Source organism: Toxorhynchites rutilus, chromosome 2 (genome assembly GCF_029784135.1).
Source record: "Toxorhynchites rutilus septentrionalis strain SRP chromosome 2, ASM2978413v1, whole genome shotgun sequence".
Lineage (NCBI taxonomy): Eukaryota > Metazoa > Arthropoda > Insecta > Diptera > Culicidae > Toxorhynchites > Toxorhynchites rutilus.
This window is the reverse complement of record NC_073745.1, coordinates 341,217,205-341,235,428: the sequence shown is the minus strand read 5'-3', so window position 1 is coordinate 341,235,428 and position 18,224 is coordinate 341,217,205. Positions and strand designations below refer to the sequence as shown.

General features: G+C 38.9%; 1 protein-coding gene across 5 annotated transcripts in view; it reads right to left on the bottom strand.

Annotated features, from left to right (window-relative positions):
* The window catches only part of LOC129765445 (uncharacterized), a 351,357-nt gene that overhangs the window by 259,963 nt on the left and 73,170 nt on the right, over window positions 1-18,224 (bottom strand). The window contains exon 1 of one of the 5 annotated variants that reach the window (XM_055765776.1): window positions 4,750-5,201. The exons of 3 other annotated variants lie outside the window; for them this stretch is intronic. In XM_055765776.1, coding sequence (XP_055621751.1) covers window positions 4,750-4,790 — 41 coding nt within the window. In that variant the 5' untranslated portion in view covers window positions 4,791-5,201. Of the gene's footprint in view, window positions 1-4,749; window positions 5,202-18,224 lie in introns of those variants that run through there. One more of the 5 variants, XM_055765778.1, reaches the window with a different exon arrangement.

Below are 18,224 nucleotides of genomic sequence, written 5' to 3'. Positions count from 1 at the left end.
TATCTCGTTTGGCAGGCCATCTGCTCTTGCGGACTGAGGAGTGAGCCTTTCATGACAAAGGGCACAGTAAATGAGGAGATGTACATATCTGAGTGCCTCGAGAAGCGCCTTTTGTCGTTCTTGTAGCAGCACGACGAAGCTCCGCTATTTTGGCCAGATTTGGCATCATGTCACTATTCTAAAAGTGTCCTGGAGAGGTCAATTCTGTCCATTTTGTTCCAAAGGACATGAACCCGCCAAACTGTCTGGAGCTGCGCCCGGTGGAGCAGTACTGGGCAATAATGAAGCGGGAACTTCGGAAGAGCAAGAAGACAGTCAAATACGAGAAGGACATGTTAAGAAAATGGAAAAAAAAACTGAGAAACTGGTACCGAATGACACTGTAAAGACTTTGATGGAGGGCATGAAGCGAAAATGCGTTCAATTTTACACTCAAGGCTCCATCGATTAACTTTTCTTTTGATTTTTGAAGTAAATATATGTATAAAACTACCCTAAAATTTTGGTTTGATTCTAAACATTATAAGAAAATTGGCATGACATTTTCGGTGTCGCAATAATTTCGTGTTCGCCCTTTAGAATAAGGATAGAAGAAAATTGTATAAAAACCCAAGGTTCTCTGAATAAAGCAAGTAGTCTTTGGAATCGTGTCGTACGATTGAATCCGAAACCTCCTATTGAATCGACTGACGAGAGTTCTTCAGACTCGAGTTTTCCAACGTCCGCAGCAATAGTTGTATAATTTGCACTCGGAGTTCGTGACGATCTTGTACTCGTTGATCATCCCGCTTAGTTGATATTCGATAGATTGATCAGCTCCCGTTCGTTGCTCGTTCCGTACGGAATTAGTGCGAAGGCAGTCAATTCAGTTTGTTCCAGGAACAAGGGTAATTCACTCGACACTTTTTCGTACTTCAACCCTGTAAAGTGCCAATCCAGATTCGCAAAGTTGATTCCTTCACATCAACCGAGTTTGCGTATTGGGCATCTTTTACAGTAGGAATCGGCTCAAAGACATAGTTTTGAACATTTCATGTCGGGCCTTATTCCCGTATCCACGTACACTTACGTTCCCACTACGCTTACGTCTCACTTCACTTTGTTGTACTTATAACCGTTTCGTGAAGTGTAAAAATGAACTTCGTGTATTAAGTGGAGTGGATACCAAAATGACCGTGTGTTCATTTCTAATGTCGTTTCTAAGAGAAACATCAGTTGTATTTTGTTTTGTTTATCCTCGAGTTGTGTCGATACACCCAGAAAATGGATTACTAAAAAAAGCTTCCAAATCTTTTGTAATTCAAACATTAGTAGAATGTACATATTTTCTGTAAATATTACCAATCGTTTGTAAAATGGATGTCAGATGCAATACACATCCCTACCAACAATTGATTCATTTTACTTCGCGGTGTTAGTAACTTTTACGATTGTCATTACTGGCAACCGCGAAGAAAATGTAAATATAACATTATTAGTCTAATTACCGAGTTGATAATTGAGTTGAACGGCACTACTTTCCGATATTGATTTCTTCACAGAAGAAGGTCGAATTAACCCGAATTCGGGACAGGTAAGTAATATTCTTGAAAATCAATTCAATTTATGTTCTTTAATTAATATTGATACATATTGGATAGCAATGATTCGTCCTCGTCTGCTGCGGGAGAATTTGAAGACATTACTTCAATAATAAGGAATCTGGGTACTTCGAAACACAAAAACGAACCCTGTCGAGTCCTAGATTCATCTTTATGCTATTGGATTTGGTCAAGGACAACTTCATAAATGCTTTGCAGATTGTGATCGGTGGTTCGATCAATTGGATGTTTTCCGGATTCGTCACGACAGAGGTTCTGTATCCACCGACGCTGCGCGTCAAGTCAATATTGCAGCGGGGCATAGAGCAGGCCTCACATAATGCCGCCAGGGTTTCGTCAGCTTCGTGATATTTCCCGATTGTGTTTGGCTGAGAAGTAATTACACGCTGGTCCTGGGAGAGGATAATGGTGAGAATTGAGTAGTCTGGCGTAGCTATTTGTAGTAATGATTGTGTATTTTTTCCTAATTTGTAGCCGTGGATCAGACCCAATCGATGCAGGATCAGATGTCTATAGTTTAGATAGTTCAATGAATAATTTAAAAAAGTTAGTTAGGTCAATAAATGAACAAATATGCATACAAAAGATCAATAAATTAAATACAATATATGCATTAAGGTTGGGTTAACATAACATGTTTAGGGTGTATGTTAAATCAACGTTGAACCGACTGCTTCTACTGGGTTATACTGGTCGATTTAACATTTGTTTACCATTCTTATCGCGTAATATGTACGAATCTGGGTCATGCGAATAGAATCAAATTGGTAGTCAAAAAGAAACCAATTGAAATGTCAATAATCAGGAAGGAAAAAAGTTTCTTTTCTTAAAATAAACCACATAGAGAAAGTACCGTTATGAAAGACAAAAATAATCTAATTAAATAAAATGAAAGAACTACATTTTTCATCAATTAATGCGAGCGTTTGAAATCATGAAAGCACAACTGACAATTCGGTAGATTTGCAGAAATTAGTTTTGGTATTTTCAGAAATTTCAGTCTTATTGATTTCAAAACTCCTCTAAACTTAATTGTAATTCAATTTTACTTCTCGCCAAATGTTAGGTTTTAATTATTTCGAACACTAGAGTTGTATTATTTGAACTTTTTCCTTTCTAAAAATACGAATTACCCAAATTACAACCTTTATTTCATTTCTGTTTCGGTCACAAAAGGGTAATAAACAAAGCCCGAGTGATGAAAACGTTTGCTCTTTTTACATGAGAAACGTTTGACAGCATGGGGAAAAAATGCTGTAAGAATTTTTTTTCAACCAAAATGCACTTGAAAAATAGATTCAAGTAGATTCAAAAATTATTAATCATTGGTAATATTTACCAAAAAACTCGTCATATATACTAACTTTTTGGGAGAGTGTATGATTATGATGAGCACGGGGAATCGCTCTGTTTACACAAGCGAGAGCGTGAAGTGTAAACCAGAATAACATCGGTGGATGAACTTGGTGTATTCATAATGAATTCAACCAAATGTTTACAGTGGCGTGCAATCCGGAATAAGGTTGTACTCACTCCACATTGTTTTCACGTGTAGTGTATTCGGGAATAAGACCCGTCTATTCTGAGTACCATTTCTTGAATATCAAATGAATAATCTACCTTGTTTCAGAATTCCTGAATTTCTCACAGTTGAAATAAATAGTCGACATATTAGATTTGAAACTATTTTTTTTTTTCAAATTATTCAATAATTAATAGGTCCTCTGTAAGCAATTTTGAGTCCATTGTTTACAATTTTTGTATATTGACTATTCCTGCGATCTATTAAATTTAATTTCGAATAAATCAAGGTAGAATAATTTCAAAGGGTATTCGTTTGCCTGAAGCCTTCTGTTTGCCGTGTCTTTGGTTGGTTGCGCCTGTATTCTGAAAATAACCTCAGTTCTTTATTAACCTAGGGGCACCATTCCAAATAACGACTTCGAACATAACAAATGTGATTCGAAATAATTTAGATTATTCCGTCCATTGCTTTCCAATTGCCGCAACCTGCCGCGTCGCGTCGGATGCGATACCGACTGATCCCACATTATGCCCACCGTGTCCCACTATCAGCTTCGAGCGAAATCCAGCGCAGGCATCTCAGCCCGGTTCTGTCGATTGATGGGACTCCATTTGGGCTGATTAATATCAGCTGTTCGGCAAAGAGTTGGCAGCGCTCGAAGCTATTTGTAAGACTTATCTCCAGCCTCCGCCCCCCGTGCATCCCCGTGGAACAGCCCGCACCGGAACACACGAGACGACGATTCTCTCTGTGCTCGGTGTTCTGCGCTCCTGTCAAACATCGACGAAAAGTCGCGGTACATCTCAAGCTGGTCCATGTCAAGCTGGTGGTGGATCAGCCGCTCGAGAGTCTCGAGGCAACAAGGATATCGAGGCATCTTCTCGAAGCCAACGCTGCCACCGCCGCTACTGGAAGAGTCTGGGTAATTAATTTAATTTTACACGGAATTTACACTACACTATGCCGAGGGAAACAGGGAAACGTGTCGGGACTTGTAATACTGCGCGCTTTCCCAAAGTTCATGCACGACGGCTTAGCTCTGTAATAGACGATTTAGACATCATGACGATATGTGTAAAACAACTTAAAAGTTAAGTTCAGCTACTTATCTCGTTCCGTTCATTTGGTGCAGCAGAATCGAGCGGACAGAGATGATGCCGGGGAGGGTAATTTTTGTAAATTGACTTTGCAAACTGCAAATTACATCATGGGTTGAAAATTCGCGCCTTTGGTGGTACGAAATGGGTGTGTGTGTGTGAGGGTATTTTTCTTCCCCTCTCACTCCCGAGATGAATAACAGATCATCTGAAGTTTTGATGGCTGCGTTTATCGTGGCTTTTTTCGCGACGTTAACGCTTGCGTTCGAGGATTGATACGACTTTGGCGTTTACTTTGGCTAATGAGATTAATCTTGGCGGTCTGACCTGAAATGATTTGCGGGCGCAAGGTGCTGGCTTGCACCACTCGAATAAATAAGTTTTTATTTGGCAAAAGTTTGGGCAATTTGTCACTTCTAGCAAATTTCGTTTTGATGCAAATTACTTTCCTGCCATTTGCTCGCATTTTTCACACTCACAAGCATTGTTTCTCCCGTAGGAACCATTCCATCTAACAAAATTTTACCTTGGCTTGTAGAACGGAACTCGCTGATGATAAGCCATCATTTTGATCACAAATGTGTTTTTTTTCTTGTTCACAAAACCAATATTAAATCACAATCCCCACAAACCAAAGGCACAAATCCGTCACACAAACCGAACCGAGCGAACCGTCCGTCTTTTTTTTTCGTTTTTTCGTTAACTTCCTCCGCGTCGAATAGCACACAAACAGATCGTTGTCTTCTCGGAATCGTTTTCCGTATTTGTCTCCGAATTTCCGTTTGCCACAAAAACCGCGAAAACGCGCTCGTCAAAAAAAATAAAATCCAAAACGAAATGAAAACTTCTCTATATATCCCTTCGATTGGGTCGATCGAGCGATTTTTGCGCAAAATAGCAGAATGTAAGGATTCAAACCGGATCGTAGACTCGTTTCGCGAATAATGGAGCGCATCGGATTCAGCTGATCTGAGCTGCTCGAAGTGTTTTTTTTTCTCTCGTCTTCTGGCTTCCACTTGCACTCGTCTCTTTCTCGCCTTCCCCGTGGAATACCTCTGAATAGTGATTTAATTTTAAATCCACTTCTTGGGGAAGTAAATACTCGCGAATGTGAACAGGTTGAATGGTGTGTGTGGTTGTGATTCGAGCCTTTGTGTTTGGTGCGAATCTGATTTACGTCAATGGGGAGATGCATTTGCATCTTCGACGCCTACAACAGGATATCATTCTGGAGGGAAAACACACTTTGCAGCGAATCACTGTTCCAATAATTAAATAAGCTTTGATTGTGAAAAAATGATGCTAGAAAAGTGTGTCACATTTGTGTGTTTTCAGTGCATGATTCAACCCCAAGCAATATCGCGTCATCCCAAATCGAAGCCTGGCGATGATTCATCCGATGTCTCAAATCCCTGCTGACGACGTTAAGCCGGATAGAGGTATGTGAGGAATCGACGACTGCAATCTTCTAATTGCTCCCCCGACATGACTTCCTGCAGTCCTTGCACATTCCACCCCTTCCCTCAACGGATGGTGCAATTTTTCGAACTTTCCACCCGCCGGCGGCTATGAATCACTGCTGTTGATCTCACTCGTTTGCAAATTGTCCCACTGTCTTCTATTCATCGAGACGATCGCAGCCATCAATCAGGAGAGGAGGGCCTTGCGAACGTAGAAGCCGACAACAATCCCGAACATACCACTCTGCCTGATACCTTTATAGACAAACAACCGTCTCGTTTAAGCCTTCGCCTCTCCTCAAAAAGCTCTCGTCGGATGTGTGTGTGTGTGTGTGTGTGTGTGTGTGTGATCACATACACAATCCGCGCGCTTCTCGCTTATACACCGTAAACAAATCCGCCCCCTCCCCCCATCGCCCATTTCCCATTTCTTTTCGATCCATCAAATCAGAATCGAGTGTCGTACCGAAGTGGCGGAACCAAAGTGTGAAAAAATGGTTAGTCATCGATTCGAAAATAAAACAGTCGCGACCGTCGTCAGCAGCCGTTGGTGGGCGGGTCGGAGGGTGGTGGCATCCTGAGGTGCGCCTGGGAAAACAACATGACAGCGCATCGCAAGAGCGAAAGTAGATTTCACTTAGCGAAAATGTATCCGCTTATAAATAGAGCATAAATCAGCGCTGAGAATGTTATGAGAGTGAGGTTTATTCGCGGCTGCAATGTCATTTATGACCAATGGCAATGGGTTCGTTATTTTCACAGGTCATTCGGAACCCCAATGCCGCTAGCAGCTGTTGCAATATACTAATTGAAGGTTAGTTGAAGTGGCAGTCGGAGTGTTACGACGAGCTGGCGAGTGTGTGTGAAGAAAGTGTGTCGTGTCTTATATATATACTCGTACAAATCACATTATTACACTGTCAAGTTTGATATATGAAATTTCGTTGACATTTTAATGCACAAAATATGACTAGGTTACCAAAGGCGGTCGTTTGACCATGTGAACAATCTGCGTTATGTCCGAATAAAAACGCACAATTGGAATTGAATAATATCAGCGAAGACTGCTCGGAAGAGAATCGAAAAATTTTAGATATTGAGAATGATAAAGCAGAAAATAAGTTTGCCTTTTTAACACTGTTAAGGACGAACAAAATAATTTGAATATACGATTAGGATGAAAAATAATGAAATTTAACTTAGTTCTGGAAGTAAAAATTATAAGATTGAAACTGCTACTGTTCGGCACAAAATAGAAGAAGCGTCTGATAGTGAGGAACAGCGCCGGATGTTTTATAAAAATATGAATTTTAAACAAGTAGAAGATATTTGCAAGAGAGCAGAAAAAAATAATATATTCTAATACCTACTTCGATAATATCAGGTTTTTGTGGTTTTCGAGTGGTCGTACCAGAAGAGATTCTAGGTTTTTTTTTTGTGAAAGTTACATTTTTTAAATAAAATACCAAAATGTTCAGGATCATTTTTTTTAGTTTTGGAGATGTACATTTTTAAACTATCTAGTCATATGTTTCGCCTCAAACCATACATGCGTTTACATAGGTTTATAAAAAATCCTGGATACTCACTTATCTGCTCAACAGCTACATTTATTCGAACACCAAACCGGTCCTTCAATCGATGTGCCTAACAAATTCGAACCTTGCAGAAAATTGAAAATACACTGCGTTTCACAACTATAGAACCACCCATTTTTTCTGAGTTTTCAGAGATATATAACATGTTGGTTGAATTGAAGTATGTAGTGTAAAACCAAATTACTATCCTCATTTTAGGCCTGGCCATTTCAACTTTATTATTGTGTTCAGGCGCGAAATATTCAAAAAATTAAAATTCCAGTGTTTCATAACTATAGAACCAGATGGAAAAACTCTCACTCTTTTCTCAAAAAGGCCTGGTTTAGATAGCTTACCATCAAAACGAATGAACAGTTAGAAGTGCAACAAAGTACTTCAGAATCATTTACTGCTGTTTTTGCATCAAAAACAATTCGATAATTGGGTAATTTGGCATCAATTCATAAAATCTGGAAGATCATGACATGGTTTAATGGATAGGGGCTTCAGTTTCTGGACTGGGCAGGTTGTTTACCAGATCAAAATCCTGTCAGGAACTTGTTAGGAGTGATCGGACGAATAGTAGATGCAGCTAACAAGCAGTATGAGTGATTTGAAGAGCTTAAACGATCTGTAACCTGTGCGTAGAGCAAGATACAAACTACAACATGGCGCAGCATGGTCGTAACCACCCCGAATGGGTTATTTGAACTGATCGAGAACTAAAGATGACCTACGAATTAGAAATCTATCGTAATTCATGTTAAATTGACGGTAATTTTGTAAAGAAGTGAAAATTTTTCCATCTAGTTCTATAGCTATGAAACACTGGAATTTTAGTTTTTTGAATATTTCGCGCTTGAACACAAAAATAAAGTAGAAATGGCCAGTCTTATAACTGAAAATAGTTATTGTATTGTACACTATATAATTCAATTCAACCGAGTTCTATAGTTGTGAAACGCAGTGTAGTTTTATCGATCCCATTAACATATGAGGGGCTTAGAATGAGAGGGGTGTAAGTGATTTGATCGATTTCTCTACATCGACTCTCTCTTTGGGTCATAATATAGCAGCAAATACATTCCCAGCTGTATTTACCAACGTGGAAAATAGGCCAGAACCTCATCTATCGGATTCTATAGCAAACTTAAATTGGAAAGTTTTGGCAGTTGAGTTATTAACTAAATAAAAAGTTGATGAAAAGAAAACGATCAAGTCACTTACACCCCTTGCATTCTGAGCCCTTCATATGGTTTGATGTTTCCACATTTTGTTGTTTGAATTTCAAATAGCAACTTTCCAATTTAAGTTTGCTATAGAATCCGATAGATGAGGTTCTGGCCTATTTTCCACGTTGGTAAATACAGCTTACACTTACACCCGTTTCATTCTAAGCCCCTCATATGTTAATGGGATCGATAAAACTCCTTCAAAATAATTTCTGAACGATTTTTTATTAAAATAGAAAATGGAGATCATAAAATTATTTCATCAAATGATTTCGACTTTGAAAAACAAAAAAACATTGTACTGGTTTACAAAATGAAATTGGACATCTAATATGTTAGATTTTTTTTTCAATTTTTTTATATAAGGTGAATTTTCTATCACAGGATCCGTATCCAGTTAATCCATGGTTTCAATTACTACATCTGCTCCTAAAATTGGTTTTTATTTTGTCTTTTCAACTATTCGCAGGAATGGAAGAGAGCCACCAAACATATCAAGACAATTTCAGTTAATAAGTTTATTCTCACAATTTATAAAGCTAAGCCCAACAAAATGTATTCATACTTCATACATACATAGAATAATTGAAATCGAAAAAAATTAAAATAAAAAATGGCACCAGGGACAAGTATGATGTATGATGTAAATCGGCACAGATGTAACTGATTAATGACCTAGATAAAAAATAGATCAAATCCAAATGTCAAGATGTGCTTTATCTTAGATTTAGCCGGGGTACACCCTAGTTTTTGTACAAGCAAACGAGGAGTGAAGTAATATCGATGCGAGAATTAAGAATCCTATCAGTGAAGAACTTTCGACCGAATATCCAAAGAAAAGATAAGTAATAAAAAAAACATAGTAAAACATATACCTATATATTCATCAGAATGGCATTTGACCGATCATGATTGGAGCAGTTATATATAAAATGTCGGTAGGGTTATTATTATCATAACTTTGGGGAAACACTATTATCTATTATATTTTACGTAAACATCAAACTTTCTTTCAGCTCAAGAGGATGTTTAAAAATATAGAATTTTTTTTTCTTCATATTTGTGATGTTTGGACATTCAACAATATAGGAGAGAGGACATTTCTAAAATCCGATTTTTCACTGAGTTATAGCCATTTTAATGATGCTGTATCTAATCCAGTATGGCGTTGACACAAAATTTCAAACGCCTTTTTTTCGAAAAATTCAAAAGGTAAATTTACATTCTGTAGAGGAGACTCTAAATCGCGACTTGATCGCATCCATGGTTCAGCAAGGTTCGTAGGTTTCACTAGAAATGTGGAGACGGTTGCTGTGCCCTTCTCGGATCACCACAGTGTGATATTCAAACTAGAAGTAGAAGATGTTGGCTTTAATTTTTATGGTCGAAGTTATTGGAAGATGAATACTGCGTTGCTTGGTGATGAGGATATTCAAAATAGATTTAAGACTACATACATGCAGCAGCAGCAGATAAATTCCTATCCGAATTTGAAGTTATGATGGAACAATAACGCAAAAAAGTGTATTAAGACCTTCTTCAGAAATATTCAATAAATCATCAATTGAATCTTCAGAAATATTCAATAAATCATCAATTGAATCGAGAGAAAAACTTCTTCTATGCATGTCTTAGGGGAATTGTGGAAAAACAAAACCAGAACGTCGATGTCTCATCGGAGCTCGTGGTAATTAAATCTAAATTGATGCAATGCTTTTCTAAGCAAAGGATGGACAAATTCAAGTATAAGTTGAAGTCAAACATCATTTGTAATGATGAAAATTTGTCCTTCGTTCAAATAACGTCTTTCATCAACCGATCCTCCCAGGCCAAGTTGTTAAAATAAACGGCGCAATTACCTCAAATCACAATCTTCTTAAACGTGAAATATTCAATAATTTTTCAGGAATATTTTAAGAAACAACCGGATTCTTGCAGGATTTATGAAAATGTACTAGCAGGTCTTGATAAAAGACTAGACGAAAATGATAGATCAATTTAAGTCAGACCAATTGCGTTGGAAGGAATAGAATTTGCAATTAAAACAGCTTCGAAAAAGACATGTCCTTGGCCGGACGGAATTAATTATACATTTTTCTTAACATTTTTCGATTTAATTAAAAATGATTTACTAACACTGTTAATTTTTGTTTTCTCGTTGATGGCGAGTGTTCCGGCCCGAGCCAAGGCGGAACTCAAATAAGAAAAAAAAACACAAGTTAATTTTTCACACTTTATTCACATCAAAATAATTACACTTGAAAACACTAAACTAAACACAAAACACAGCTCATCTGAAAAAAAAACAATAATGATTAGTTATTCAAATGAATTGTTACTTACCTCAGTTTTTGTCCAAGAGCTCCAAATGGTACACAATTACCTGAAAAGTAAATTGGAAATCAAAGGTATTATTTCAAACAATCAACTTACCTCAAAAGCGATGTCCAAACAATAACAATTCACCAGAGAACAAACTGACTTTTCTAGAAAGGTATCAGACAGTGATAGAAAAATTCTATTGCTATAATATAAGGTTTATTGTTTATAGCGAACATTCTAGAACAACCCGAGCAAAGATACCATCCACAATAGAATTCACTAGAGCGTGTATCATATAAATAGGGCACGTAATGTACAGAGCTTCATTCGTTAATAAACCATCGTAGAGTAAAGTCTCACTATCTTTTGCAAATTTAAATTCGGAAGAAGGAAATTATCACACGCTGTCCGGTTAACGTTTTCTCCGTCGGAAAGTGAAATTCGGCGTAGCCAGAAGTACTGGCGTAAACAGCGAGTGTCCTCAGATTTATTTTCCGCTGGTATCATAACCCTTATTCAAAAAAAAAGGAATCAATACAATTTGTAACCGTGTACAACACATGCTAGAAAAATTGGTTGAGCCTGGTCAGTCAGTGTGCATCTCAAATAGATCTTGTTAACAATTTGCGTCTTTTGCGAAATTTGATGATCAAGTCCAATCGCAGTCGTAGGTTAAAGGGTGTAGTATTGAGTGTAGACCTTGAGAAAGCATTCGATAAAGTTGACCATGATTTTTTATGGGCTGTGTTAAGCAAGTTTGGATTTCCCTTGAAATTTATCCAGTGTCTGCGCATGCTGTATAAATATGCTACCTCAAAAGTACTGTTTAATGGGTTTCTAACATCTTCATTTCCGATTTTAAGCTCGGTTAGGCAGGGATGCCCAATGAGTATGCCATTATTCGCGTTGTATCTTGAACCGCTGATTAGATTGATGCACCATACGCAGATGACTTAAACCTTTTCATTGGAAATGATAGCGAGTTTGGTGAGATTTTGCAGTTAGTCAACTATTTTAGCATCTACTCAAAAATTAAATTGAATTTGGAGAAATCACAGTTTTTGAGATTAAACAATTGTGTTGTAGGGCCACACATAATTCAGGAATCGAGTGAGATTAAAATACTAGGAATCAAATTCTCAGAGAACTATAAACAAATGATTGATTCCAATTATGATGATGTGATCAAAAATATCAATTTCGTTTTATTACTGCACTATAGAAGAAGAATGAACTTGTTTCAGAAAGCATGGCTTTTGAACACTTTCATACCGTCTAAATTGTGGTATGTAGCGCATATTTTTCCGCCCAACAATAAACATATCGCCCCAGTGAGATATATTTGAGGGTAATTCATTAGGAAGGATCAGTTTCATAAAGTGGAGAGAAAAGAGTTGTACTTACCTGTGTGCAAAGGCGGTCTCTCTCTTGTCGATGTAGAGTCAAAAGAAAATTCATTAGAAACATTGTTTTGCCGAAAAATGGAACCGTAGCTGATGAATTTAAATTATTTACAAGAAAATAACGTAGGTCTCACAAAAAACACGCGTGAATGGATTCAGTTATCACAAAATCTAAGGAACATGAATTATATATAATAAAAAAAAATTATTGATTCGGATTTCGGTTTTCTCGGATTTTTATTAAAATTTCATTCTAATTTTAGGATTATAAATATTATAAATATATTTTTAAAATGTTGGATTTTCTATTGGATTCTAGTTCATATTTTGAATGGAATATAAATTCAGGTTTCGGTTTAAATTAGATCTAAAACTCTGATGTGCTCAATTAAACTATTGTTTTGAATAAAGGGTGTGTCACATCAAATTGCATCACGGAAAAAACGCTGTAGAAATTCACCCAGTAGACCGATCCTTTTGAAAATTTTAGACAGTAAAATAAAAACTATTAAACAACTTTTGGCATTTTCTTTTTATTCATACTTCGAGCCCAAGCCCGTATGCTCGCACCTTCCTCTTTACCCCGTCCATAAGGTTCTGTACAACGTCAGGTTGTAGTTTTTTTTAACAGAAATCCATTTTCTCTTGAAGTCCGCCTCCGATTTGACAACTTTTGGGTTCTTCCGGAGGGCCTGCTTCATAATCGCCCAATATTTCTCTATTGGGCGAAGCTCCGGCGCGTTGTGCGGGTTCATTTCCTTTGGCACGAAGGTGACCCCGTTGGCTTCGTACCACTCCAACACGTCCTTTGAATAGTGGCACGAAGCGAGATCCGGCTAGAAGATGGTCGGGCCCTCGTGCTGCTTCAATAGTGGTAGTAAGCGCTTCTGTAGGCACTCCTTAATGTAAACCTGCCCGTTTACCGTGCCGGTCATCACGAAGGGGGCGCTCCGCTTTCCGCAAGAGCAGATCGCTTGCCATACCATGTACTTTTTGGCAAACTTGGATAGTTTCTGCTTGCGAATCTCCTCCGGAACGCTGAATTTGTCCTCTGCGGAGAAGAACAACAGGCCCGGCAGCTGACGAAAGTCCGCTTTGACGTAGGTTTCGTCGTCCATTACCAGGCAATGCGGCTTCGTCAGCATTTCGGTGTACAGCTTCCGGGCTCGCGTCTTCCCCACCATGTTTTGCCTTTCGTCGCGGTTAGGAGCCTTCTGAACCTTGTATGTACGCAGGCCCTCCCGCTGCATGGTCCGCTGGACGAATGAACTTGACAAATTCAGCTTATTGGCGACATCTCGGACCGAACTTCTCGGATCACGTCTAAACTGCTTAACTACGCGCTTGTGATCTTTTTCACTGACGGAGCATCCATTTTTGCCGTTCTTCACCTTCCGGTCGATGGTTAGGTTCTCGAAGTATCGTTTTAGTACTCTGCTGACCGTGGTTTGGACGATTCCCAGCATCTAACCAATGTCCCGATGTGACAACTCCGGATTCTCGAAATGAGTGCACAGGATTAATTCACGACGCACTTTTTCGTTCGACGACATTTTTCCAAATTTACGAAAAATTGACAGTGAAGCATGGCCAACGTGATCTATACACTCTTATCTGATTATAAGCGAAAGCTGAAGATATAATTCCTGAAAATTAAACTTCTACAGCGTTTTTTCCGTGATGCAATTTGATGTGACACACCCTTTATTGTTGAATAGAACCCCAAGTTTAGAATCGAATTCAGATTCTAAAAAAAATATGGTTGTTTGATTTGGATTTCCGATGACCTTTCCCGTCTCCTGAATTTGATGCCTTAAAATAGGCATCAAATTTTGACCTGATTTTGTTTTCAATTTTTACTCAAAATGAAATTCGATCTTTCAATATAATTTTATTTCATATTTTTATTCGATTTTGGTCTCGATTCAGATTGCATATCAAATTTAATTTTGATTCAGATTTTTACCTCAAGTCGGTAAACACATGTTAACTGTTTTATAGGGAAAAACACTAAAAGAAACTTGTGTTTGTTTCTACCAAATATGAATAACGAATCAACCACTTTTTGAACAATATTATCAAAAACCGGAAAGGCCATATAAGGCAGAGTTGCTAACATTTTTGAGAACACTCATTTTTGCTGTGTCTGTTTCTATCATTGTTAATATTTTCTGATATTTTTTATGAAATTTCGGTCAAATACCGCCAATGGTTCGAATTGATAGCGTACGAGGAACAATCGGCCTATTCCCCGAGCAATATCATACTTGCCTCTCTAATTCGTCTCGAACGACACGAACCTACTCGTCGAAAATAGCCTAAATTAGCACTAATTACTGTGCCCAATCGGTCCACTCCGTCACCTCGAAGTGACAGCGGAAGCAATCCCCCGAACCCTCTTCCCCTTTCCAGAACCGAAAACATTTCAGTCCCCACAGGCGCTCCAACGTGATCGTGACGAGATAAACATCGAGCAAAACACAGCCGAAGGGGTCACGTGCCACCGTTCCTAATTAGGGATTAATTTCCTCCCATTTCCGTGGAAGATGGCATCTTCCGTTCCCGGGAACAAAAGGGATGGAAAAATCAGAAACAGTACCACACCGAAAGCAATCCTCACATCCTCGACGGCGGACTGTCGCTTCGTGTCCAGCCAGGAGCCTGAAAGAGGATAATTGAATTGCTACGACGGTTGAATGAAGAGAAAAAAAAAACACTACGGACAGGCGAGTGAAACAATCTAACGATCTTTATTCACATTTACACCCGGTAGCGTTTTGCATAAATGAGAAGGTTTTTTCCCCCCAGAGTGTCTCTACAATCCGATCCATGTCCCACACTTTTTCCGCTGGACGTGAGGCGCTCCATTAATCCCAATCAAAGCTTGAGCTATCTCCGCTTGTTCTTCAGTGTTTCCTCCCGGTGGGAGTTGGCGAAACGGAAATACATCGCTACAAGGAACGTGGGCCGGTGGTGGGCGAAGGAACAACGCTTCCTGAATGAAAAAAAATATACAAAGGAGTACAGTGGCGGGACAGGGAATTTAGGGAAGGTGCCAAGTAGCGATAGTGGCTTGGATGGGACAAGAAGCAAGCGCCAGGGGAAGAAAAAAAAGAGCCAACATTCATCTCACGTTCAAATCTAATTAGCAAGAAGAGGAATTAATTGCAGCACTAATTAATTACCATACATGAAAAATTTCCACCTCAAGTCAAGCACTGTGGGAACATTTAATTTTATTGCTTGAATGGGAATAAAAGTGGTTCAATTATTTGAGTTTAGTGGAAAACAAGTTTGTCTCGTTTTGAATTGGCCGGTGTGACACGAGGCTGAATTCAATCGCGAAATATAGTACAATAATTTTGATTTCGAAAATATCCTTCGCTCAATTTCGATGGAATTTCCCCATCTTCATAGAAGCTGTCAAATAATGGTTTGCATTGTAGAATTTTTTTTTCGTTCATTGGAAACGACACGAGGGAATAGCAGAACCTACAAGTATGTAAACAGATCTGATGGTGTCTTCTGGTCGGCTCCCTGTGGTGCACAAGATGCTAGCTAGTTTCTGGATCGAAACCGACGGAACAAGTGGTGAGTAACCCGCTCTCTGATATGATGATTTTGAACGACCCCTCCTCTCTTCGACCCCGTGCTCAAGAGATCGTTGCTCTGCTTGCCAATTGCAGATATCTGCCAGCAAAACCCCCAACCACAGCATATCGGCCATCATCGGATGCTTGGCAGCGAATGTATGGAACGAATCGAGGAATGCAATTGAGCACATCATCAAATGCAGTTTGTATGGGGCGAATAAAAAGCAAGCATCGGATTTGGAACGGGGCGCACAGAAACCTCTTCTCCAGCCACTCAGACGGACATTTCTGTTGGCTGTTTCGAGCTAATTCAATGGCGAAATATGCTGCACACCAATTCCGTTCCCAATCCCGAACCGAAGCCGAAACAGAGTGGAATCAGAGGCCGAGGACCGAAAATGGCAGCGCGTTTATTTTTTTTTGACTCTTTCATTTCACTGGATGCATCAAGTTTCAAACGAGCTGCCAGCAAGGATAATTTAAAGTTTATGTTTGAGTTTTTAATACATACTTCGTGGAACAAGCTGGTTTCATCTTGGCGGAGAAAGTGATGGCTTGGAAGTCGTAAAGGGAAAGATGTGCGAATGATGCTAGAGCATGGTTGCGAATTTCTGCAAATCAGTCTTAACTGCTACTCGTTGTTGCGGAGTCGTTAGCTGGTAGTTTTTTAATTTAGCAGCTCAAAGTGCACAGCGGGGGCGATGGATGCTCCATTCGGTTGGCAGAAAAGAAAACAAATGCCGCGCGCAAAGAGAGAGGGAGTACTTGTTTGTTTAACTTTCGAATGTGAGAAAGTTGCATTACTTAATTAACTTTTGTAATGATGAAATCCGGATAGTTTGAATGGAAGCTAACTTTTAGCTTTTTATGTACGAAATGATATAAGGAATCCGAACAAATGCTCTTATAAGTACCGTTTGGCTGACTGTGGAAGGTGATTGATCTGCATGTCTTGCCTGATCAACATTTGGGCTCAGAATAGTGAGCATTATCATAATTTGATGTTATACCATACTAGCTGTATCCTGCCACGCTTTGCTGTGGCACATTGTGGTTGCATGGTTGAGTTGAATTTTCATTTGTTTATTATTTTTCGAGTTTTTGACGCTTACACAAACGAACAGAACATTTTTGTATATATAGAGATAGATGAGGGAAATCGATAAATTTTGAATCATTCCGAAACACAATTTCAGTTCACGATTTTGTCAAACACTTGGAAAAAGATGTTTCCATCACATAGAATTCATATTTAATACGAAATGGTTGATTTTCATGAGAAACTGAATTTCAGAAACTCATAAAGAAGATCATTTTCCTCCATATATATACATATATATATATATATATATATATATATATATATATATATATATATATATATATATATATATATATATATATATATATATATATATATATATATATATATATATATATATATATATATATATATATACGGCTATTCAAAGACGACAATCTGTGCTACAAGTGTCGTTTTGACAGTGCTGTGATTGTCCTTTTCAGTCTCAAGTTATGGCGCGTCAAAGATGGAGTCCACCAAGCAAGAAATTCGCCATATTTTACGTTTTTACTATCTGCGAGGTAAAACTGCAATGAAGGCGGCCGAAAAAATTCGTGTAGTTTATGGACCCGATACTGTAACGATTCGCACAGCACAGCGTTGGTTTGATCGATTTCGTTCTGGTGTAGTGGCTGTCGAAGATACACCCCGTACTGGTAGGCCAATCATCGTGGAAACCGATAAAATCGTTGAAATTATCCAAGTAGACCAGCATCTGAGCACTCGCTCGATTGGCCAGGAACTGGGTATAGATCATAAAACCGATTGGAACCATTTGCGGAAGATTGGATTCCAAAAAAAAGCTGGATGTTGTGCCACACGAGTTGACACAAAAAAATCTTTTAGACCGAATCAACGCCTGCGATGCACTGCTGGAACGGAATGAACTCGACCCATTTTTGAAAAAGATGGTGACTGGTGATGAAAAGTGGATCACGTACGACAACCTAAAGCGAAAAAAGTCGTGGTCGAAGCGCGGTGAGCCGGCCCAAACCATCGCCAAGCCCGAATTGACGGCCAGGAAGGTTTTGCTGTGTGTTTGGTGGGATTGGAAGGGAATCATCCACTATGAGCTGCTCAACTATGGCCAGACCCTCAACTCGGTTCTCTACTGTGAGCAGCTTGACCGTTTGAAGCAGGCGATTGACCAGAAGCGGCCAGAAATGATCAATAGGAATGGTGTTGTTTTCCACCAGGATAACGCTCGGCCTCACACAACTTTGATGACCCGCCAGAAGCTACGGGAGCTCGGATGGGATGTCCTATTGCACCAACCGTATAGTCCGGTCCTGGCTCCAAGTGATTATCATCTCTTCCGGTCCATGCAAAA